This window comes from Capricornis sumatraensis, chromosome 4 (assembly GCF_032405125.1).
Source record: "Capricornis sumatraensis isolate serow.1 chromosome 4, serow.2, whole genome shotgun sequence".
Lineage (NCBI taxonomy): Eukaryota > Metazoa > Chordata > Mammalia > Artiodactyla > Bovidae > Capricornis > Capricornis sumatraensis.
In genome coordinates, this window is record NC_091072.1 from 5,248,121 (window position 1) to 5,272,609 (window position 24,489).

The 24,489-nt window shown below is 46.9% G+C and overlaps 1 protein-coding gene across 5 annotated transcripts in view; it reads left to right on the forward strand.

The window, feature by feature from the left end:
- RARB (retinoic acid receptor beta) overlaps positions 1-24,489 on the forward strand; it is a 443,693-nt gene that overhangs the window by 326,633 nt on the left and 92,571 nt on the right. For all 5 annotated transcript variants that reach the window (XM_068972097.1, XM_068972099.1, XM_068972098.1 and 2 more), the window contains exon 3: positions 15,342-15,483. In XM_068972097.1, coding sequence (XP_068828198.1) covers positions 15,342-15,483 — 142 coding nt within the window. The remainder of the gene's footprint in view (positions 1-15,341; positions 15,484-24,489) is intronic.

Here is a 24,489-nt window from a genome sequence, read left to right on the forward strand (position 1 = left end):
ACCCTCTGGGAGGCCGTGTCATGAACTAAAGGGCAGGGAAGGGCTCTTGAGTTGTGGGGAACAGCACCGTGAAGGCTCAGAGGAGAGCAGGCGTGCACTCAGGGTGGGCCCGGACAAAGGACTCAGGCAGCTTTGGGGGATAGGCAGGGGTCTAGACCATTTCAGTGATGACCTGGACGTTCAGAGGGTGTGGATTTGGGGTACGGTGCCGTAGCAGGCCTCAGCCTGGAGTCACCATGGCTGTTCCACACCAGGACAGAATCCATTTTGAGAGCTGGGGCTCAAGCAACCTGTTGGCGAGACCGTTGCAGTGACAGGGCCGCATCTGTGGTGCGGAGAAGCCGAAGGTCACGCCCAGTAAATGCCCGTTATCTTGCAGCCATCAGACTCTCACCGACTTCAGTGGGAAGGCCTGGCCTGCTTCCCCTCCTGCCCACACATCCTCTATGACTTCTGCCCTTTCATGCCAGATCCAGGACATAACCACACACACAATGATAAGCATGGAAAACTTCCAGCGAAAGGATCCCTGACCGGCCCCGAAAATTAACTTGGAATAAGTACAAGAAATTTTGGTCAAAGGTTTTTATTTTTTCTTTTCTAATTTAGGTCCCTCTTCACAACACAAAACAATACCAGCACATCCTAGTTATGGGCACCTGTGAGAGGCCTTAGAAGGATGTGATACACGGAGCTGCACCTTGTCACCAGCCCATATGTCCTGGCAGAGCAAGTCCTGGGTTTGCTAATGGTGACTTGTTGCATACCACATTTCTAAAAGAGATTTAAAAATTCATCCTCCTCTGCAAAGAATTTATGTATTTTCAAGCACATTTTGGCTGTGTCTCCTCCTGCTTACCTTTCCCCCATCTTTGGGACAGATGAAGATCTTGAACTTGGGTCCAGAGGAGATTTAGTAATTAATGTGCGAAGCAGCTGGGGTCTGCTAACTCCTGGGCCGTGGCCGAGGACCTATTTTGGTGCAATTTTTCTCAGTGAAAGAATTGAGATTTTTAAAACTTAAAATGCACTGGCTTCTTGCCCTGTTATATTTTGAGTAATCCTGATGATAAATCGGTAACTATGGGTTTCACGGTGGAAGGGCACAAAATAACTGACCCAAGTAATCTAGAAAACAGATGTCTTTGGTTGGTTTAAAGTAAATTCTCAAGACCAGATTTAAAGAAACTATGTGCAGCCCAGTGAAATCATCCATTTTAGAGGAATTTTTCTTTTTTAATTCTCTTACAGTTTTTTTTTTTTTTCCTACTCTGTCTCAACTCAACTTCTTGCAAAGTGGGGAAGTGGTCCTCAAGATACTGTATTTGTAATACTTAACCTGCTGTACAGAAATCCTTTAGATAACAGAGTAACTGTTGGGCCTCATATTCTTCAGCTTCTTTCCGCTTTACTCTTTCTCTTGCTGGCTCCCAAGGAGGAGTTGGCACATTCAGGAGGCATATGAATGAGCTTCTAGATTCCCTCCTGAGACTGCACCTAAACATATGTGCTGTCTGGAAGGAAATTTTATCCAGTTCTGAGAAAGTTCTCCGTCTTCTTTCTACCCCTCCCAGCTCCCTCCCAAAGTCCCTTATCCAAGCGGGGAATAAAGCCCAAAGTAGAACATCAAATACCTCCTGAATGGTTTTCCCTTCTGGCTCTTTCTGGAGCCATTGAATTGCCCAGAAGCATCCCGAGGAGATCTGAAGCATCCTGGTGGTGGACTTGCTTAATTCTGTCTCATCTGCAGTCTTACAGCTAGCCTTGAGGTCATCCAGAGGAGAAGAGTTTCAGGTCCTCACGGAGGAAGAAAGTCAGAGACCTTTGCTGGAGATGGTACTCTAGGGCCAGGACTGGCTGTTTGGTTTGCAGGACCCAGGCAAAATGAAACTGCTCACCTCCCATTCAAAAACGGTCCAGAAGTTCCAGACAGTGGCAGCAGAGCAGTAAACCAAAGGCAAGACCCTTCTAGGGCTGGGCTCTGTGTGGCTGCCCCGGACACGCGTGGGAAGCTGGCCCTGCCCAGGGCAGAGCCCTACACTTAACTGCTGGTTTAACCGGTAGTGTTTACTTGTCTTGTGAAACTCTGCTCCTCAAATCTTGTGTGTAATTGTTGGTCCCCAAACCTGATAGAGTGCCTACCCATAGCATGGGTTTATGATAATCAACCAGACTATATGACAGGTGAGCAATTTTAAAACCTCTTATCCAAGATCATGCTTTGGAAATATAAAAAGCTATTTTTTTTTTCACCTAAATTGAAAGACATTTTGTCCAGTCAATTAAACTCTTTTTACTTGTTAGTCCCGGTTCGTTTTACCCAGTGGCATTTCTTCCCCAGGTATGTTCCTCTAAAATAAAGAACATTGTGGATTGAATGCCCTGGCTTTGTGCCCGTCCTGGGACGTGGAAGACTCCAGAAGGGGAAGCCTTAATCTCAGGTGTTGTGAGTTCAGGTTCGCAGTTAGGAACCCAGGCTGCCTTTGCAAACTTGGTATTCCTGGGGAGTTCTAATTAACAGGGGATTAGAAGGATCGAGAGTGTTGGCCGCTGGCTGTAACAGGGGTTGAGCTCTCAGGGGCTCGCCTGACAAAGTCCAGGAAAAGACCATAATCACCTTCTTTTGGAAAGACTGGCTCCCACAGACATGAGGTTTTTGCTAAATCTGTGATCTTTGCCTTCTTAAGAACCATCTTTCTAGGCATCTCCCAAAATAAAGCAAGTGTTAGTCACTCAGCTGTGTCTGACTCTCTGCAACCCCATGGACTGTATAGCCCACCAGGCTCCTCTGTCCTTGGGATTTTCCAGGCAAGAATCTGGAGTGGGTTGCCAGGCCCTGCTCCAGGGGATCTTCCTGACTCAGGGATCGAACCCAGATCTCCTGCCCTGTAGGCAGATTCCTTACCATTTGGGCTCCCTGTCTGCTTCCCTGACCTGACCCTATCTGCCCATCACCCTCAAAATAAAGGCTTGTCTTTCTAACCTGCACAAGAGTCAGTATGCTCAGGAGACTTCTGGTCTGAGGGAGTTGGCAGGAGAGTGTTGGGGCTGAAACACGTGATCAAGGGGAAGGACTCAGAGGCCACCTTCCCAGGAGCAGGCAAGTGGCGCTGTGGAGTTCAGGGCCTCCTAGGAGCTAGACTGTCCACCTCCATGTGGACACCTGTTCACCTTTCACAACAGTGGCGTCTTGCCCTGGCAGAGGCGTTTTTTTTTTTTTTTAACAAAAAACGAATGGCTCTGTGCCCGTGCCCCTTGGGATGACATGACGTTCTTGTGTGGAGTGTGGCTCCCACGGCGTTTTCCTTGGGTGGCGCAGAGCGGCCCCCGGACTGGCCGGCCAGCGTTCTCAGTCCCATGCGTGCCCAGCCTCCCTGCGGGGGAGGAAGCGCTCTGTTTGTCATCAAAACAGTGGGCTGTTTTTCTACTTTCTCCCTCCCTCTCACCATTGTCTTTCAGTGGGGTGAAAAGGTCTTCACTTTTCTCTTTCTTCCCCCAAATCTGGCTATTAATAACTTCTCAGACGTTGTCACGCACAGACTTCTACTCAGTCCGCAGGGTGTTTTTTGTTTGTTTAAGACAACGTGTTTCCTGGTCTGAAAGCCGCATTTCCCAAAGTAGCTGCGATGGGAGTATTCCACCCTCACCTCCCACTGGCAGCTCCTCTGCTTCTGGCTGGAGATGGGAATTGCAGGTCTGTGCTTGGCCAGCCCGAGTCTCCGTGCCAGGCCCGCTGGCCCGGGGGATGCCCACCTGGGGCAGCCACCCGCTTGCTACTCTTGGATCGAGCTGGGATCGCGGTCGATTCCTTTTAATGAGCGCGGAGCGATGACTAACACTCATCACTGCTCTCTCTCTTCTCTCTTCTGGAAGGAGAAAGCACCCTTTTGAACTTTGCACGGGATAGAAATCAACTCTGCCGAAGCCCAGTGCAAACACGTGTGACGCCCATGCTATCTTTTGGATGAATTTCTCCTGACCCAATGTGTTTTATGGTGAATTTGGGGCCAAGTTGCCTTTTTTTTTCCAGCAAAACAAAAAAGGTTTAATTTCGTGCCTTTCTTCCAGAGATCATGACACTTTCTACACTTGTTAAACCTGACGAAAGGGGCTCTAAAACAGAAAAAGCAGCTTCCATCCAAAACACTGCATTGTGAATTCTCAAAATCATCTTGAGGATTAAGCAGGAGGCAGCTGATTGTGCTGTCATTTCGGAAATCAGAGATTCTTGGCCTACATTCCTGCTCAAACCTAAGGGCTTTAGGTATTTGTATTTTTTAATAATGATTTTTTTTTATTGTGGTAAAAGTCATGTCATATAAAACATACTGTTTTAACCATATTTAATTGTTCAGTTCAGCTGCACTAAGTACATTCACATTGTTGTATAATTCTCACCATCATCCATCTTTTGAATTTTTCGCTGTCCCAGGTTGAAACTCTGCCCCCACCAAACGCTAACCCCCTCCCCCATCCCTACTCCCTCCCACTCCCTGGCCCCTTGATACCCAGAGCTCGACGGTCTGCTTCAGTTCAGTTCAGTCGCTCAGTCATGTCTGACTCTTTGCGACCCCATGGGCTACAGCACTCCAGGCCTCCCTGTCCATCACCAACTCCCGGAGTTCACTCAAACTCATGTCCATTGAGTCGGTGATGACATCCAACCACCTCATCCTCTGTCGTCCCCTTCTCCTCCTGCCCTCAATCTCTCCCAGCATCAGGGTCTTTTCCATTGAGTCAGTTCTTCACATCAGGTAGCCAAAGTATTGGAGTTTCAGCTTCAGCACCAGTCCTTCCAATGAACACCTAGGACTGATCTCCTTTAGAATGGACTGGTTGGATCTCCTTGCAGTTCAAGGGACTCTTAAGAGTCTTCTCCAACACCATAGTTCAAAAGCATCAATTCTTCGGCACTCAGCTGTCTTTCTATGTTAAATTAATGCAGGATGAAATCAGTGTCCAGCTTGGCAGAATACGCTGCTGACCTTGGTCCTCACGTGCACAGAAGAGGGAGTTCCTTTCCAGCAAGCGCCTGGCGTGGCCTTCCTGACCTGACCCTGTCTGCCCATCAGCTCCCTGTCCCCGCCATGCCTGCACACACACGCCCCTCACTCACCTCTCTGCCAGTTTGCACCGCTGGCCCTTCCCTGTCCTTCCTCACCCCGACCTCTGCTCACCCACCGTGTTTTCACTTTATTGTGCTATAGCTGATTTTCAAGGTCGTGTTAGCTTCAGGTGTCTGGCAGAGTGATTCGGTTAAACACATACGTGTATCCACTCTTTCAGTGAGTTTTCCCATATAGGTCATTACAGAGTATTGAGCAGAGTCCCCTGTGCTCTACAGTAGGTCCCTATTAGTCACTATTTTATACACGGTGGTGTGTGTATGTCAGTCTCAAACCCTCAATTTGTGTGTGCCCGCTATGTGCCAGGCCCTGTATTGGGCTCTTCTGCTTCTGCACTGCTCAGTTCACTTGACTTCTCACTCCTGGTAGGTTGGAGAAGGGCAGTCCATATCCATCTTTTCCGTCTTGGTGTGCCCCGGGAGAGCTCACCACCTCTACCCCAGTTAAATGGCCCTGAGTGAGTGGATCATGAATGGGTCTTGGGAGTCACGAGGCTGCCTGCCCACAGTAGCCCGTTTTGTCCAGAGATTCATAGCGCTGTTCTATCCTATTTGGATATCGTTATTTTGAACACAAGATGTATATTGGAAACTGTCCAGAAGAAAGCTTTGGAAAAAGAGGTTTTGCCAGGAACAAAAGCTGCCATTCATTAGGCCCTTGCTATGTGCTGGGCGTTGTACCAACACTTTACATCCGTTTCCTGATTGGATGTACCGAGTGGGCCTATGAAGTAGGCACTTTCAGTATCTCCATTTTACAGAGGGGTAAACTGAGGCCTTGGTATAACTTGTGCAATGTCACACAGATAGTAAGTGACCAAGTCAGAGTTTTGTTCGCTTATTTTGTTTTGTTTTATAAGCAACAAACATTTATTTCTCACAGTTCTGGAGGCTGGGAAATCCAAAATCAAGGCTCTTGGCAGATTCAGAGTTTTGTGAAGTCCTGCTTCTTGGATGAATGTCTCTTCCCTTTAACTTCACATGGGGGAGGGAAGGGCAAGCTAGATCTCTGGAGTCTTCTTAAAGGGTTCTACCCTTATGGCCTTCCGGTGAATGTTCAGGGTTGATTTCCTTTAGCATTGACTGGTTTGATCTCCTTGCTGTCCAAGGGACTCTCAGGAGTCTTCTCCAGCACCACTATTGGAAAGCATCAATTTTTCAGTGCTCAGCCTGAAGGCAAAAGGAGAAGTGGGCGGCAGAAAATGAGATGGTTAGATAGCATCACTAACTGAATTGACATGAATTTGAGCAAACTCCGGAAGATAGTAGAGGACAGAGGAGCCTGGCGTGCTGCAGTCCATGGGTTCACAAAGTCGGACACAACTTAGTGACTTAACAACAACAAACCCTTATGGCCTAAGTGCTTCCCAAATGCCCCACCTCCCGATGCCATCACATTGAGTGGTAGACTTCCGTGAAAGAGTAACCAGGGGATACATTCAGTCTTCAGCGGGGGGATCGTCAGAGAGGGTCCTGGGCATCACAGGGTGTGTGGCACCATCTCTAGCTTCTATTTACTAGTTGCCAGCCATGTACACTATGACAACAAAAACATCCCTTCAGTTCACTTCAGTTGAGTCGCTCAGTCATGTCTGACTCTTTGCGACCCCATGAATCACAGCACGCCAGGCCTCCCTGTCCATCACCAACTCCTGGAGTTCACTCAAACTCACGTCCATCAAGTTGGTGATGCCATCCAGCCATCTCATCCTCTGTCGTCCCCTTCTCCTCCTGCCCCCAATCCCTCCCAGCATCAGAGTCTTTTCTAATGAGTCAACTCTTCACGTGAGGTGACCAAAGTACTGGAGTTTCAGCTTAGGGGTCAAAAATCACAGCCCTGCTCCCACTGGGAACCATTCTGTAAGGTAAGACATTATATATAATCATTCATTACACAAAGTACGAGCCACTGTTTTTTGCAAAAATATTGTAAAGTCTTAATTCTTTTTTTAAAAAACTTTTTATTTTGTTTTGAAGCTTAGTCAGTTAGCAATGCTTTGATAGTTTCAGGTGAACAGTGGAGGGACTCAGCCATACATATACATATATCCATTCTCCTCCAAACTCCCCTCCCATCCAGGCGGCCAGGTGAGTTCCACATGCAGTACATACAGTAGGTGTCTGCTGGTTATCCGTTTTAGATAGAGCAGTGTGTACACGTCCATCCCAGACTCCCTAACTGTCCCTTCCCCTGGCAGCCATAAGTTCATTCTCTAAGTCCATGAGTCTCCTTCTGTTTTGTAAGCAAGTTCATAGTATCATTTATTTTTAGATTCCACATATCAGGGATGTCATGCGATATTTCTCCTTCACTGTCTGACTGACTGCACTCTGTCTGACTGTCTCTAGGTCTGTCCATGTTGCTGCAGGTGGCATTGTTTCATTCTTTTTAGTGGCCGAGTAAGATTCCGTTGTCTATATATATGTATCACGTCTTCCTTATCCATTCCTCTGCTGATGGGCATCTAGGTTGCTTCCATGTCTTGGCTGTTACAAACAGTGCTGCGATGAACATTGGGGTGCATTTATCCTTCCGGATCATGTTTTTCTCCACATGTATGCCCAGGGGTGGGATTGCAGGGTCATATGGTAGCTCTGTTTTTAGTTTTTTTAAGGGACTTCCATACTGTTCTCCGTGGTGGCTGCACCAATGTACATTCCCACCAACAGTGTAGGAAGATTCCCTTCTCTCCACACCCTCTCCAGCATTTACTGTTTGTGTATTTTTTGATAGTAGCCACTCTGGCTGGTATGAAGTGATATCTCATTGCGGTTTTGATTTGAATTTCTCTTATAATTAGTGGTGTTGAACATCTTTGCATGTGCCTCTTGGCCATTTGTATGTCTTCTTTGGGGAAATGTCTATTTAGGTCTTCTGCCCACTTGTTGATTGAACTGTTGGTTTTTGTGCCGTTAAACATCATGAGCTGTTTGTAAATTTTGGAGACTAATCCCTTGTCAGTCACATCATTTGCAAATATTTTCTCCCAATCTGTGGGTTGCCTTTTTGGTTTATTGTTATTGTATCCTCTGCTGTGCAGAAGCTTTGAGTTTAAACAGGTCCCATTTGTTTATTTTTGTTTTTATTTCCATTATTCTGGGAGATGAAAAAGATATTGCTGCAATTTATGTCAGAGTGTTCTGCCTGTTTTCCTTTAGGAGTTTATAGTGTCCAGTCTCAGGTTTAGGTCTTTAGTTTATTTTGAGCTTATCTTTGTGTTTGGTATTAAAGAAGGATCTAATTCCATTTTTTTACATGTAGCTGTCAGTATCCCAGCGCCATTCGTTGAAGAGACTCTCTTTCCAACATTGTGCAGTCTTGTCTCCTTTGTCATAAATTAATTGATCATAGGTGCATGGTTTTAATTCTGAGTTTTCTATGCTGTTCCATTGATTTCTATTTTTGTGCCAGTACCATACTGTTTTGATGACTACAGCTTTGTAGTGTAGTCTGAAGTCAGGGAGCCTGATTCCTCCAGCTCCATTTTTCTTTCTCAAGACTGCTTTGGCTATTTGGGTCTTTAGGGACTCCATATAAATTTTAAGATTTTTTTGGTTCTAATTCTGTTAAAAAAGCCCTTGGTAATATAATAGGGATTGCGTTGAATCTATAGATTGCCTTGGGTAGTATAGTCACTTTAACAATATTGATTCTTCCAACCCACAAACATGTATGTCTTTCCATGTGCTTGTGTCTGCTTTGATTTCTCTCATCAATATCTTATAGTTTTTAGAGCACAGGGCTTTTGTTTCCTTAGGGTTGTTCCTCAGTATTTTATTCTTTTTAATGCAATGGTAAATAGAATTGTTTCTTGAATTTCTCTTTCTGGTCTTTTGTTAATGTATAGACATTCAGCAGATATCTGTATATTAATTTTGTAACCTGCAACATTACCAAATTCATTGAGGAGTTCTAATAGTTTTTTGGAAGAAGACATTATATATAATTATATTAATTATATGTAAAGCCTAATTCTTAACCACTTCCTTTGTAGCTTAGTTAGTAAAGAACCTGCCTGCAATGCAGGAGACCTGGGTTCGATTCCTGGGTCGGGAAGATCCTCTGGAGGAGGAAATGGCAACCCACTCCAGTATTCTTGCCTGGAGAATCCCATGGACAGAGGAGCCTGGTAGACTACACAGGTCACAGGGTCACAAGAGTCAGACACGACTTAGCAGCTAGACCACTGCCATAAGGGAGAGCGTGAGGTGGGTCACTGTTTTCCATGACCTGTGTAGGTTTGGGGCATTTGACTAGCTCGTCGAGGGAACTGGGAATCTTAAGTATTTAGGTATAGGAAAATACTTAGGTTTGCAAGAGACAGTTACCTTTCCTTCTGATTTCTGATTGTTTATGTCCTGTAGATAGTAGGTCAGTTAGTACAAGGGCACCTTGTATCCCCAAGGGAAGACAAATGAATTCTGAGTAGAATGTGGGTGTTCCGTGGTTATTGCTAAGATATGAAGCAGATAGCTCACAAATGGCTCTAAGGCCTACGTGGCCTTCTCTACCATATGAGGGTTTTTTTTTTTTTTTTGGTTGAACCCTAGTTCTTTGATAGCAAGAGTAGAAGAGCGTGAACTAAAGGCTGAAAAATCCATGATTAGGAAACACTTGGCTCAGTTTGTGATGCAGGTCTGTCTTCTTGACCTTGTGGCAGAAAGCCAGGTGCTCAGACTAACTGGTGACCGGCGACTGTGAGCCAGTTCCTGGGGTTGGCACCCAGCGACTGTGAGCCAGTTCCTGGGGTTGGCACTGCAGCCTCAGTCTGGCCACAGACACATCCCCACAGAGGTGAGCTGAGGTCTCCACTCCAAGAGAAAGCTGAGGCCATCTGAAAGCCCTCTGGTTGATTAGCTTTTAAACCCAAGGCCAGTCCCAAGAAATCATGGTTGTTTCTGGCTTTGCTTTTTTCATTCATTTTATTGAGGTATATTTGATGTACAATGTTGTGTTAATTTCTGCACAACAAAGTGACTCAGTTATACGCATACTTGCTTTCTTTTTCATACTCTTCTCCGGGATGGCTTATCCCAGGGCATTCCGTATAGTTCCCTGTGCTATCCTGTAGGCTCTTGTTGTTTATCCATCTTGCATATAACAGTTCGCAGCCGCTGATCCCGGACTCTGGGGCCATCCCTTCTCCACCCCTCCTCCGCCACGGCCGCCGCAGAGCTGTCCCCTGTGTCGTGAGTCTGAAGAAGCCACGGCTGTTGCCACGCGGGTGGCAGGTCTGTCCGTCCTTGTCTCCACACGCCCCCCTCCTCACTGTTTGCTGCCCCAGCAGAAGCCCCCTCGTCCCCGCCCTCAGGCTGTCTCAACGTGCCCCTCCCTGCTGTGATGACCCACCTGGGATCTCAGAAATGTACATCTGGGAAGGGTCCCGGGACTCAGCCACCAGCCCCTCTCTCAGGGGATGGGTGGGCCCAGCTCCCCGCGGGGACTCTCCAGGGCCCTGCCCGCCTCCCCTCTCCCCTGCGCCTCCGAGGAGGACCGGGCCCTTCACCTGGACCTGCTCAGCTTTTCCGCCGCTTCTCCTCCAGGTGTGTCTCCACCCATCTACCAACTGCAAGGACTACCACACTTGAATTTGGTACTATTTTATGGAAATTTATTTTTTGACTTTTAAAAGAATTTTTAAATTTAACTTTTATATTGGAATCTAGTTGATTCACAGTGTTGTGTTGGTTTCTGCTGTATAGCAAAGTGGTAAAGTTACACGCACACGCGTGTCCACTCCTTTTCAGATTCTTTTCCCGTACTGGTCACTACAGAATATTGAGTTGAGTTTTCTGTGCTGTATGGTAGGTCCTTGTTGATTATCTGTTTTATACATGTGTGTGTGTATGTTAATCCCAAACCCCTCATTTGTCCCTCCCTTCCCCTTTGGTAACCATAAGCTTATTTAAAAAGTCTATGAGTCTGTTTCTGTTTAAACTCAATACTTCTAAAGCACATTTTACATAAGACAAATTTCAGCTACAGTTTTTTTGTTTTGTTTTTTTGTGGGAGAGGCTACAGTATTTTGATTCCCAAATTACCAGGCTCTCAATTTTAGGTGGGACAGATTCCTGGCTTTAAACCTCATTGAGTCACACAGTGAGAAACGTGTTTATCATCTCGCAGTCCCTTGAAGGGAAGTCTCAAGGTAGGGCTGATCTTGTCCTCAGTCTTGCTCTGTCCCTTTTCTGCCAGAAGAGAGGAGGCTGGACTCCAAGTCTTTAGCACAACCTGGATCCAGCAAGAGTGAAATCACTTCTGATTATTGTTTTATTTATTTATTATTATTATTAATGTATTTAATTTTTGGCTGTGCTGGGTCTTCGTTGATACGTGGGCTCTTCTCTCGTGGAAAGCAGGGAGCTACTCTTCAGTGCTAAGCGCTGGCTCCTCACTGCTGTGGCTGCTGTTGTTACAGAGCACAGGCTCTTGGCACAGGCTCAGTAGCTGTGGTCCACGGGCTTATTTGCTCTGCAGAACGTGGGATCTTTCCAGAGCAGGGATCGAACCCGTGTCCCCTGCATTGGCAGGCGGAATCCTATCCACTGTGCCAGCAGGGAAGTCATGACTTCTGTTCTGCTGGACTTCTTTCTGTTTATTGTGTGGGTGCCCTCTCATTATTTAATGACAATGCTAGCTTTTGAACTGAGCCAGAGGTTAAAGGTTTTCATTTTAAATAATGCTAGAAATAAAAGAAGACTCAACCTAGATAGAAACATTAAGTAGGTTAAAATGTTGGTGGCACGGGACTATGGTGCCACCCACACGCATGCACACACGAGATTCTCCAAGCAGTGGGAATGAGGTTTACCAAACAGCTCACAGTATCTACTGCAGGGGAGGGAGGTTTGGACAGGACAGGCCCCTCTGTGGCTTCCAAGGGCATTTCCGTTCACCCAACCTGTGTGCAAAAGTAACTGATGCCATCCGACTTAGCCAGCAAGTCGTGGTGGAAATAATTTAGTGAAACTCAGATTCCCCTTCTGAAATCCGGCCTACACTCTGATTTGGAAAACTAAGAAGTCCTATTTAGTTTCTGCTATCACTGTTACTGAACCTCACTCCCTAGATAATTAGTGATGTATAACGTCCTTAAGCCTCTCTTCTTCCATCTCGGTGTCATGAGATTGGTTTCCTCTCCTCTGTGCTCCCTCACCAAGAATGTGCCGAACTGAGTATCCGGTTTTTAATAAGCGAAGGAGGCCACCTTTGTCCAAACCTCACTGGCCTCACACCTGCAGAAACTGGATCTTCCAAATGCCAGTGTTTTCTGGCAGTACAGCAGTGAAGTGTTTGTAAGTAGAGTTTGTACATCTGGCGGCCAAAAGTATCCTGTATGTATTAATATTTTCTGCAGGAAAAGATACGTTTGAAGTGACCATAGGGCACAGACTCTCTTAGAGTTGCAGGGTATTTATAACCTGTTATTTTTAGATTCTGAGCATATTTGTAGCTCCAGAGGTACAAAAATAAACTATGTTTTCTTGGAAAAATGTGTGTATCTGGGATGTGACAGGAGTTGAAACCTTAAACAAGATTTCTAGGCATTTACGGTTGAACGATGCCAGTGAAAATATGTTATTTAGACATTAAAATCCTAGGGTGCCCACGTCCATATCCTAAATGAAGTGTGTTACATGAGCTTTCTTGGCTACCGTGCTTTAGCTTTGAAGGTTTTTAGTTCTGGCTCCTGGAGTGTTGTTAATGTCCTGCAGGGAAAGGGGAACTCAAATGGTGAGTCTTATTTGCGGTGCAGCACACTGGGTGGTGTGTTTCTTATGTTCAGGAGAATTGTGTCTGATGTAGGTAAAAGTCGCATCACAACCGATAAGGTCAAACTCCTTGCTGTTATTGCCCCCGGCAGCAGAGAGGTTACTGACAGGCGATTGGAGGAGGAAAGAGACAGCAGGTTTCCTCGTCAGTAACCATTCATTCATCTGTGTGTTAACAAGCGTCACTCAATCTCCCATTCTCTGCAGAGCTGTGTGGGGAGATGGGTAAGCAGCGAGGAGAAGGTGGGGACCCTGTGCTCCTGGAGCCTAAAGTTTGATTTGTTTCATCCGAGTATCACAAAAATCAAGATAAATTGCTTCTTTGGTCAAATTGTAACATCCAGAAGTTAATAAACAGTGAAAGTGAAGTTGCTCAGTCGTGTCCAACTCTTTGCGACCCCGTGGGCTGTAGCCAGGCTCCTCCATCCATGGGATTCTCCAGGCAAGAATACTGGAGTGGGTTGCCATTTCCTTCTCCAGGGGATCTTCCCAACCCAGGGATCGAACCCGGGTCTCCAGCATTGCAGGCAGACGCTTTACCCTCTGAGCTACCAGGGAAGCCCTAATAAGCAGTAACTTATTCAAATATGCAGTAAACACATATTGAGGATTTACTGAATTCATTAATGAGGAAAAGAGAAGGAAGACAAATTGGTTCAAAGAAGGATATGAGCAAATGCCTAGGTAGGTGCACAGGCAGACAGTGTACAGTGATGGGAAAAAAGAATGCTGGAGTAAGACGGCAAAGTTAGACACATCTGATTGATGCCCTGCAAGGCAACAGAACAGTCATCTTGGGTCATATCTCAGCTGGGCAGGAATCTTTGCATCTGTAACAGACCAATATGATTCTTAAGTTACCAGTCCTCCACAGTCTTTACAGAGTCAGGGTGCAGTCAATAATAAACAGTAAGTCACAACTCGTTACGTCTCCTGAGACCGTTAGACGACCCGGGTGAGTTTATGAGTCAGCGCCGCGCATGCAGACTCTCTGCGAAGACGGCAGCATTCTGGGCACGTGCTGTCCAGACACTGCGCATACGTGGCTGCTGAGCGTTTGAAATGTGGCTAGTACAAGTGAGGAGGCAATTTTTTTTGTTTGTTTAATTTTTAACACACAGAATGGGAGAAAATATTTGCAAACAAAGCAACCACAAGGAGTTAATCTCCAAAATTTACAAAGAGGTTGTGCCGCTTAATATGAAAAAAAAAAACCAACCCAATCAAAAATAGGTAAAAGATCTAAGTCGACATTTCTCCAAAGAAACCATACCGATGGCCAAGAGGCACATGAATCAGGACTCTCAACATCGCTAATTATTAGAGAAATTCAAATCAAAGCTGCAATGAGGTATCACCTCACAAGAGCCATAATGGCCGTCATCAAAAAGTCTACACACAAGACATGCCAGAGAGGGCGTGGAGGGAAGGCGGAGCCCTCCCAGCGCTGGTGGGAATGTAGACCGGTGCCGTGCAGCCACTCTGGAGAACAGCTGGAGGCTCCTTAAACTAAAAACAGAGCTACCACAGGGCCCTGCAGTCCCACCCCTGGGCATATATCTGGAGAAAACCATGGTTCAAAAGGATACACCCCCCATGTTCATTGTAGCGCTGTTTACAATAGCCAAGGCGTGGAGGCAGCCCGAGTGTCCGTTGACAGATGAACGGATAAAGACGTTGCGGTGCATGTGTACAGTGGAATACTCCTCAGCCACTGCAAAGAGTGGAATCGTGGCCTTTGCCACAACTTGGATGGGACGTGGAGACTATCATACTAATTTTATTTAATTTTCATCGATTTTGACTTAAATGACCACACGTGATTAGCAGGTACCGTTTTGCACAACATAACTCTAATATGCCATTAAATGACCAAGCAGTCATTTTTCTGCCTTGTTTACAACCGTGGCAAATATTTTTCTTAAACACTCTGTAAATTAAGTTATGTTTTAAATACGGTTACATGAGCTAAATATGTAAAAGGAATTGGAGAGGACAGCTTTGAAAAGACCTAATTCTTTCATGAAGCATATAATTTCTTCTGCAAATTGAATGATTCTTCTGTTGGGTTTCTTGACAGTAGACTCACCTGAAATCACTCTGGCCAATGTGGGAACCACGTAGGAATTTAAGCCTGTCTGGAGGGAAGTCAACTCTGTGTTGTATTTCCCAAGGCATTCATTTTCTTTTAGCAAGATAATAACAGTCATGTCCAGTTTTGATTAAAAGGAACTTTCTGTTTTGCAACAAAGGAAGAGACTGTGAATATGAGTATCATATTTCACAAGGATACAAGGATTTTAAGGCTTAAATGAGTTAACTTTTCTGCTGCCATCACTTCATTACTCAGAACGAGCAGTCAATGCATTGATAAGGTTGACTTTGATTTCGCATGAAGCTCGGTAGTTTTGCCTAATTTCCTCCTCTTTTTACTTGCCCGCAGGGCTTTTTCCGCAGAAGTATTCAGAAGAACATGATTTACACTTGTCACCGAGATAAGAATTGTGTTATTAATAAAGTCACCAGGAATCGATGCCAGTACTGTCGACTCCAGAAGTGCTTTGAAGTGGGGATGTCCAAAGAATGTAAGTGGAGCTTCAGAAATTCTTTTTCTCTTTGCTTTATCTATAAATATGATTACTCAGCCTCCAAAATCAAGTTGTGGAGGACATCAGCATGTGGAATTCAGGCATGACACTAATGATACATTGCCACTGTTAGGTGTCAACAAAGATGGCATGGAAAGAGAAAACTGGGGATTTTCAGATAAAATTTGAGTGGCATTTGGTGAAAGGGGAGGAGCTGGGTGTCGTGCTTGTATTCCAGAGCAGTTCGTAACTGACTCTGTCTCTGCTGGTAACCCAAGCGTGTCCTAGAACCACACGGAGACCATTCCCCCATCTTGACAGGAGGAATAAAGAGCTCTGCCTGTACTGATGAGAATAAAACGAGGCAGAGGCAGGTGGAAACAACGCACCCTTTCTCAGAGGGGAGGGAGCACCAAACTTTTGCTGTCGAAGAAACATTTAGAAATTTGGCACGTTGACACTTTTCCAAACTTGATTCAGCTTTTCTCCTTCCCACCACCCCTTTCTCCAATTATACACTTGATTAATTCAGAAGAGAACATGTGAGTAGATTAAAAATGAGTGGTCCATAATCATCGGCTTATGGGGCTTTGAAATAGACCTGCTTTAACACAGGCAGAGGGAATACAGCACCGAAAAATCGCTGCTTGTGGGTTCTCCTCAGTGCTTTCAAATGAAGAGAGCAGGAACATGCCAGACCAATGCCCTGGCTTGGGCGGGTGTGAGGAAGAGGCAGGTGTGTGTGCCAGGGGGAACAATTGGCGGAATCGCTGCCCACCTGCCCTGCATCCCGTGGGGGTCTCGTGGGGCCCTGGGCGGGGTGGCCTAAGTGGCTCTGGAGATGCTGAGCCGCGCACACCATCGTCTACAAGTGTGGGGCAGAAAGCCACAGTTTGGCAGTGGGGTTTGAAGGCTCATGTTGCTCAGAGGCTCTTGGATTTTGGAACTGGGACATGCGGCTCAGTGCCAGTGGAGAAGGTCCCTGGAGCCAGGCGGGCCCACACTGAGGGTGTGTAGCTGGCCGCCTGGCTCTCCCCTGGGAGCTGTGATTTGAGGCTCTTTCTTGGTGGCCTGCCCAGCGTGTTCCTAACTGTGCCCAGGGTTTAAGTGGGCTTTTCCACCTCTTGGGTTGCTACACCTCAGGGAAGACATCAGGGTTGGATCAATTCACTGGACTCAAGCCATCAGTGTATTCTGTTCCAGGCGCTATCATTGGCTCATGGTGAACTTGTAACCTAGGCTGGTCCAGTGAGAAAGAGTTCAAGACTCACACTCATGATCCATAAAAGAAAAAAAATGGTTAAGTAGACTTCATTAAAACCAGAAATGTCTGCTGTTCCAAAGACACTGTGAAATTAATGACAAGACAAGCCACAGGTGAGGAGAAAATATTTACAAATCACATATCTGATAAGGACTTAAATGCAGAGATAGAAAACCTTCGAAAACTCCATGATAAGAAAGCAAATAACCCAATTAAAAAAAAAAAAAAACTAGTACTCTCAAAAATGAGAAGATTCTGAAAGACAGAATGGCTGAGACATGACAGCTAAGTGATCCTGAAGATGCTGGAGCAGGAAACTGTCCATAAAGGACATCACTGGGACAGTTACTGAGATCTGAGTACAGACCGTAGGTTAGGATGGAGTCCGCTTTAAATTTCCCGACTTTGATCATTGCGCTTTTGTTATATGAGAAAGAGAATGCTCTTATTCTCAGTATCTGCAACTAGCTCTCCATGGTTCAGAAGACAAGGGTGTGTGTGTGTAGGTGTGTGGGTGTGTGTGGGTGTGTAGGTATGTGGGTGTGTAGATGTGTTTGTGAGAGACAGAGACAGAGAAATGAGAGAGAAAGAAGAGAGAGGTGGAAAATATCAAACCTTACGCCTCTGAGTGAAGGGATACACCGTGAAGGAGCTCCGTGTACCATTCTTGCAACTCTTCAGCAAATTTGAAATTTTATCAAAGTAAAATTGCTAAAACAAAAGACTCATGCTTAGAAGTGTCCCGCCTTTTGCCGCAGGTGCTCGGGGAGGCAGGTGCCTCCCCACAGGTCCTCTCAGCCCTGAAGGAGGTCAGTGACAGGTCAGAGCAGGCTGTGTGGATGGAGGAGTGGACAGACAGACAAACTCGGGCCCTGACAGCATCCCTGAGTTGCTGAACCAACCGCCCCGGAACCTCTGCCTCCAGGTCATTTGGTGGTATCTGCCAAGAAGTCGTCATGAAGGCCCCTGGGCTGGGCTCTCATTCATAATTAAGCTCCCGATGAGCAAGCGTGGGGTCACCAGCCCCATGGGTACCAGACAGGGAAGCATCCGGCAGGCAGCATCCTCCGGGGGTTCTGACTGCAGGTGATGAGTCCACATTTCAGCCAGTTCCTCTGATCCCCTCTGGGCTTCAGAGCTATCAAATAAAAGAAAAATCAACGAATGTCATGATACGAAAGTAGTCTTTACTTAGTTCAGGCCCTAAACCCTACCACTGATGAGAAAAGAGTGATAATGCCCTGAAAGCAGCAGAACATTTTTATGTGTGTGCAAGACCCACAGGCTGTGCCCTGAACTCCCTTTTTTGGTCTGACGTTCTTTAGATGTGGATGTTACACTGCAATTCTGTGGGGGAATTTTGGTTCGGACTGCAATTATAAGAGGAAGGCAGCTGTGGACTCAGGGTAAATCGGTACTTTTGCCTTTATTTTGTGTAGGCTAGAGACCCATTTCCTGCTTACATTACTTAAAACCCATACCCTGCTGCTCTGTAAAAACTGGCAGATCGGTTGCCAATTTAAAAAAAAAAAAATAATGTTCACACCCACAGGAAAACTCTAGTTTCAACCCTCAAGGAACTTATCACTCTAATTAGTTTGAAAAATATAGGAATGGGAAGAAAATGGGATCATTATGCCCGAGTATACAAAAATAAATGTATTTTCTTTAGAAGGAAATCGAAGGCGAAGACAATAAACACTTGGAGTATAGTGACTGAGAGTCTAATAGAAAATTTAAAAAGTTGAAACAGAAGGAAGCAGGAAAATAAGAGAATCGGTAACCAATTAGACCATAGTATCCGCAACTGAAATAAACCCAGAAATCATAGAGACTCTTGGGATGGTCGAGCTGAAAATGGATCTCAGAGATTGGTTTTCACTCACCTCTCTCCCTTGACACACAAGTACACCGGGACCCAGAAAGACGAAACGGTCCTCCCAGCCATCCCCTACTGGCTGCTGACAGAGCCAGGCCTAGAGTTCACGGCTGCCACCTCTCCTTGCCACGCTTTCTTGGCAGCACCAGGACGAGCAAGGTTTGCCTTCGGGTCTAGTTGTATTTCATGTCAGTTCACTAGGACGTTGCAGAACTCTTTGGATGCAAGCGACAGAAAACCCAGCTGAAACTTGCCATAAGCTCAGAAATCAGCACATGGAACGGGACTTTCCAGATACCATGACTGGATCCAAAGGCTCCTGTTTGTTTTAGGGGCATTTTCATTGTCCCCTTCATCTCTCCCAGCTGGGTTTTGTTTTGTTTTGTTAATTTACTGTGTTGGTTTTGTTTCTGGGACGCTTTTCCAAGTGGCTAATAAAGATGGCCAACCAACAGCTCCAGCCAATAGCCCACCCAGCAGAAACACAGGGACCCAGATCCTCGGTGAAGGCAGGACTTGGGGGTGTGGTGTCGGCTGAATAGTGTGATTGGCTAGTTCCGATCCGTGTCCATCCCTGGACCCCGCCCCCCCGAGCCAAGAGTAAGGGAAACCGGAAAGATGGGCGCAGAAACTACTTCATGTTCACCATGAAGCATCAAGTCTTAGTGTCCCCAGTAAGTTCTTATTCTTGAATCGGGGGGGGGGGGGGGCGGGGGAAGAAACCTCAGAATTATAGTGCTTGCTAACGCAGACAAAGTGTTTTCTGTGTACCAGACACGATGTAAACTGCTCATAATATGTCATCCCATCTGATCCTCGGAGCAACCCTGTAAGATGGGTTAGTTTCAATTCCCCTCTCCCCCTGTTTTAGGAAGATGTGGACGTTGAGACACAGAGAGGTTAATTTACTCGCTGTAACACAGTGGGTAAGAGGCAGCCGTAGGCTTAGGGCCCAGGAAGTGACACTGTGTGCCCTAAAAAGCAGCTTTGAAAACTCCGGGTTTTATTTCCAGTGGTTAATAAAACAGCAGTCACAGTCTTTGCTGTATATTGGAGATCTCCGCCCTGGAAAATCCTGTGCAAATTTAATTTTTGTAGATCAAATTTGGTTTTAAAAGTACATGGGGATGTACACATAAAGCCTTTACTGTGTGTCCCATCAGAAAAGCAAGGTGGTTTCTTTATTTTCCTGTTCCCTGAATGCTGGTAGGCATACCTTCTATTTTCCAAGAGCTTTGTACAAGAGGCGAACCTGTTTTGTTTTGTTTTGTTTTTGCAGAAGAGTAGCTATTTGTCAGAGCATGGGATTTGAAAGTGGTAACAGCAAGGGGGGGGGGAATCGATTTTCAGCCGCATTTGAAAAGTAGTACAAAAATTTATGTAGAACTTGGTAAAGAGGGAAAGGAAGTAACATGACTCCAGCTTGAGTGATGAGCTTCTGCAGGTGGGTGGGAGGCTGGTGACCACGTCAGGCAAGGAAAGTGTGCAGCAAAGCCCTAAAGTGAAAACCAGGGGGGAAAAAAAAAAAAAGGCTCAGCAGCAAGTGAAGACAGAAAATTTGGGACTGAGAATGAGACACTGGGTCCACACAAGCTTGTGTCCGTGGTGGGGAGGGAGCAGGTTGAAGCCACGCTGCTTAGAGACGACAGGAGGGAAACGGACAGTGTGTATTCCGGCCAGTGGCAGAAAGCCCCGTGATAGTTCACAGTTTTCAACCATTGATCAGCAAAACTAAAAAAGGGTCGAATAGAAAATGCTTTGACTCTGTGGGCCGCGAGATCTCTGTCCCAGCCCCTCAGCTCTGCTGCTGTAGCACAAACCCAGCTATTGCTGTTGTTTAGTTGCCCAGTCGTGTCCAACTCTTTGGGACCTCATGGACTGTAGCCTGCCAGGCTCCTCTGTCCACGGGATCTCCCAGGCAAGGATACTGGAGTGGGCTGTCATTTCCTCCTCCAGGAGATCTTCCTGACCTGGGGATTGAGGCCCTGTCTCCGGCACTGGTGGGCGGGCTCTCCACCACTGACCCCCCGGAGAAGCCCAATCACAGCTACAGAAAATATGTGAGCAGAAGGGTGTGGTTGTGTCCCAGTGCAGCTTTATTTACTAAACAGGTGTCGGGTGGGTTTGGCCCGGAAGTACCCCTGCCTTCCTGGCACCCCCAGCGGTCACCTTGCCGGCTGCTCTGTGACCTCACCCCCAGCTTCCCCCCGTCGCCACCTGCTTTTCTCCGGTGACCGGTAATCACTCAGCTTCCAGCTGCCCTAGAGCTTCTGGTCCTCGAGCCTCTCACAGCTCCGAGCTCCTGCAAAGGCTGTGCCCTGGGGTTGGGTTTTCACCCCCTTCCCCATCCGAGGAACCCCAGAAGCCTGCTGAAATGCCGCTTCCTCCCTGAAGCCCCCCGCACGCTCCGCTCTCTCCCCTGTGCTCCAGAGGGGAGGCTCTGTACATCCCTCTAGGAACCACAGGCTATTCTGTTATCCCGTGAGGCTTCCCAGCTTGATTATAAACCCCTGAGAAGCGAGCGTCCTGTGTTCCTCACCGTACAGCCCCAGAAGCTAGCATGATGCTTGCACAGTGAAGTCAGGTTGGCCAAGGTGCTTAACTGTGGCTGTACTGAGAGACACCCTGGCCTCTGCGAGCTGTTAACCACAGAGCCTTTCTGGATAAAACTATTCAACTGTCACTCACTCACTCCTCTGCCCCGGGCCCAGAACCAGACACACACCTTCTCCAGGGCTGTGTTCTCTACCTGGATGAGCGTAGCCTTGCTGCTGACCGACCACCTGGGCATGGTCTGAGAAGGGATGCTTTTCCTCCTGTTCGGAGGCCGGTGTTGCTGCCGTCAGCTTCCTCTGGCTGGTCGCCTTCCCTGGCAGACTTAAGCTCTTCTAGTGTGTTCACTGGGGAGACCGTCGAGCCGAGCAGGCATAGCATGTGACTGTGCATGAAAAACGCAGGGAGGGTCGGAGGAACTGGGATGGGTGGGTGGGGGGCGAGCTGTGGCTCCCTTTTGCCAAACCCTGGTAATGCTGGCCAGGGTTCTTGGCCTCCTCTATCAATAGACATTGATTAGAGGCAGACAAGAAATTCAGGCAAGGCTTTATTGGGGTCCCTGCCTCATAAGGGGGAGTGAAAACAAGTAACGGGGTCCCTTGCTCACTCCCTGAGCAAGATGGGGCAGCTGGTTCCTTACATGAGGGATGGGGATGTGTCCTGGGCTTCCCTGGTGGCTCAGCCATGAAGAGCCCGCCTGCAGTGCAGGAGACCCAGATTCAGTCCCTGAGTCGGGAGGAGGGCATGGCAACCCACTCCAGTATTCTGGCCTGGAGAATCCCATGGACAGAGGAGCCTGGCGGGCTACAGTCCATGGGGTCACAGAGAGTCAGACGCAAAAGAGCAACTAGAGAGGGGTGGGGGGTGGTGTGTGTCCAGGGGTCAGGCTGGAGGGGTGTCTTAGGGTCTGCCCGCCCCTTCAGTGGTGTTGAGTGCAGGGGGCATGCGCAGTTCCCTGCTTTTGTTCCTGACTCTGCAGAAGTGGCAGTTGCGTTTTTTGGTCTCTCTGTATAGCTTCTTATCCATAATTTGCCCCAACTGCTCACATATGTGCAGTTGTTTTTAGTCCCTGCTAGTTTCTTTGTTGCTGGGAGAAACATTTGTCCAGGTGCAAGCACAGCGGCAAAGGGTCCCAGGTCCCAGGCCGTCTCAGTTCAGTTCAGTCACTCAGTCATGTCTGACTCTTTGCGACCCCATGGACTGCAGCACGCCAGACCTCCCTGTCCATCACCAGCTGCTGGAGCTTACTCATACTCACATTCATTGAGACAGTGATGCCATCCAACCACCTCATCCTCTGTCATCCCCTTCTCCTCTGACCTTCAATCTTTCTCAGCATGAGGGTCTTTTCAAATGAATCAGCTCTTTGCATCAGGTGGCCAAAGTATTAGAGTTTCAGCTTCAACATTAGTCCTTCCAATGAATATTCAGGACAGATTTCCTTTAGGATGGACTGGTTGGATCTCCTTGCAGTCCAAGGGACTCTCAAGAGTCTTCTTCAATACCACACTTCAAAAGCATCCATTCTTCGGCACTCAGCTTTCTTTATAGTCCAACTCTCACATCCATACATGACTACTGGAAGAACCATATCTTTGACTAGATGGACCTTTGTTGGCAAAGTGATGTCTCTGCTTTTTAATATGCTGTCTAGGTTGGTCATAACTTTCCTTCCAAGGAATAAGTGTCTTTTAATTTCATGGCTGCAGTCACCATCTGCAGTGATTTTAGAGGCCCCCCAAAATAAAGTCTGTTACTGTTTCCACTGTTTCCCCATCTATTTGCCATGAAGTGATGGGACCAGATGCCATGATCTTAGTTTTCTGAATGTTGAGTTTTAACTGTCTCATTGGTAGTGAAACTGCTCACAGACAAAAGGCGGGGATCCAGAGACAGGCTGGACTTGGGTCTGGAAATGGAAGATGAGAATCAGCCTGGATGAAGACTGGTGAGCTGTGATAAGGGGAGCTTTCTGGCCCTGGTGCCTCTAATGTGTGGCAGGTTCCGTGGGCCTCTAGCCTCTAGGATGGGCGCCCTCCACAACGGCGTTATGGAAGGTCCTGAGGCCACCACCCCCTCTGTTTCTTCTTTCCTTTCTTTAAACCACTGGCTGGTAATTTTCAAAGGAACCTGTTTACATTTTCTTTGAGTTTATATTTATGTAGTCCATGCCTTTGAGGGGTAGGCATCTTTGATTTTGTGTGAGAATGCTATTCAGTGTTTATTTTACAGCTTTTTTTCCCTGTGACAGTTTCATAAGTGTTTTTGTAAAATAGAACGTTTGAATAATCTCTGAATTTAAGAGTCCCTAACCACTCATTGACAGCTTCTCATTTGGGGCACATTGAGATTAAAAACAGCTTTTTATAAAGTCTCTAAATTCCAATTTACACTTTAGATGTGAATGTCCCTGTGGGTGGATTGGATGCAATAAGTGGACTTTGTACGGACACTTAAGACACTTTCTGGAGAGGCTCTGGTTGTTTTGTTTCCATCATTTCCGCTTCAGTGTTAAACCTACGTTAAAACAAACCTTTTGGATGAAAGGCTCTTAACCTTGGTTAAAATCACTTTTCTTGGTGCACAAATTATATGGATATGCTCATTGGTTCTATGGCTGAATTTTACTGGCTTAATTACGAAGAAATTCATATTGTAGGTTGCCCCATGTACATGGAAAATTACGTAAAAATCATCATCAGGGCACGCAAACATCCTTCTAATTTCAGTTTATTTCTTCCTCTGTTCCCGGGCCCTAGCCTGTTACTGCGTTTCCGAGGTTCACTGATATCCTTCTGCTCTGTTCAGCGGAGACGGAGCTCTAACCACCCCCCTTCTCGCTTCACCCCCGCCGCACACAAATCCCCTCAAAGCACCTCCCCGGGGAAGTTAAGGAAAGACTGAAACTTTTTTATATCTAAAAATGGCACGGAAGCTGGGAGGTAAAAACCCGCTCCCCAATTCCACTGGCCACAGGCTTCTGTTTCCCTGCGTCTGCCCGGGACCCTGAAAACCGCAGCGGATCCTTAGACAAAGGAGAAACTCGCATCACTCAGCGCGCGGCGCAGCGATGGGGGCTGAGCTGGGCCCGCGAGCCCTCCTGTCTGGGGCAGGGCCGGGCTGGCCCCCGGCGTGCGCGGCCTTGCAGGGGCTGGGTCTCGTGCCTGGGGGACCCTGCCCGCCGCACGGCAGGTTCCGGGGCGGTGCTGCCCGTTCCTCGGGGTCTCCCTCCGCTGCTGACACTGGCTCTGTCCTGTGCAGTTGCTGTCGCTGCCACACCTGCCTTTTTTTTTTTTTTTAAATAATG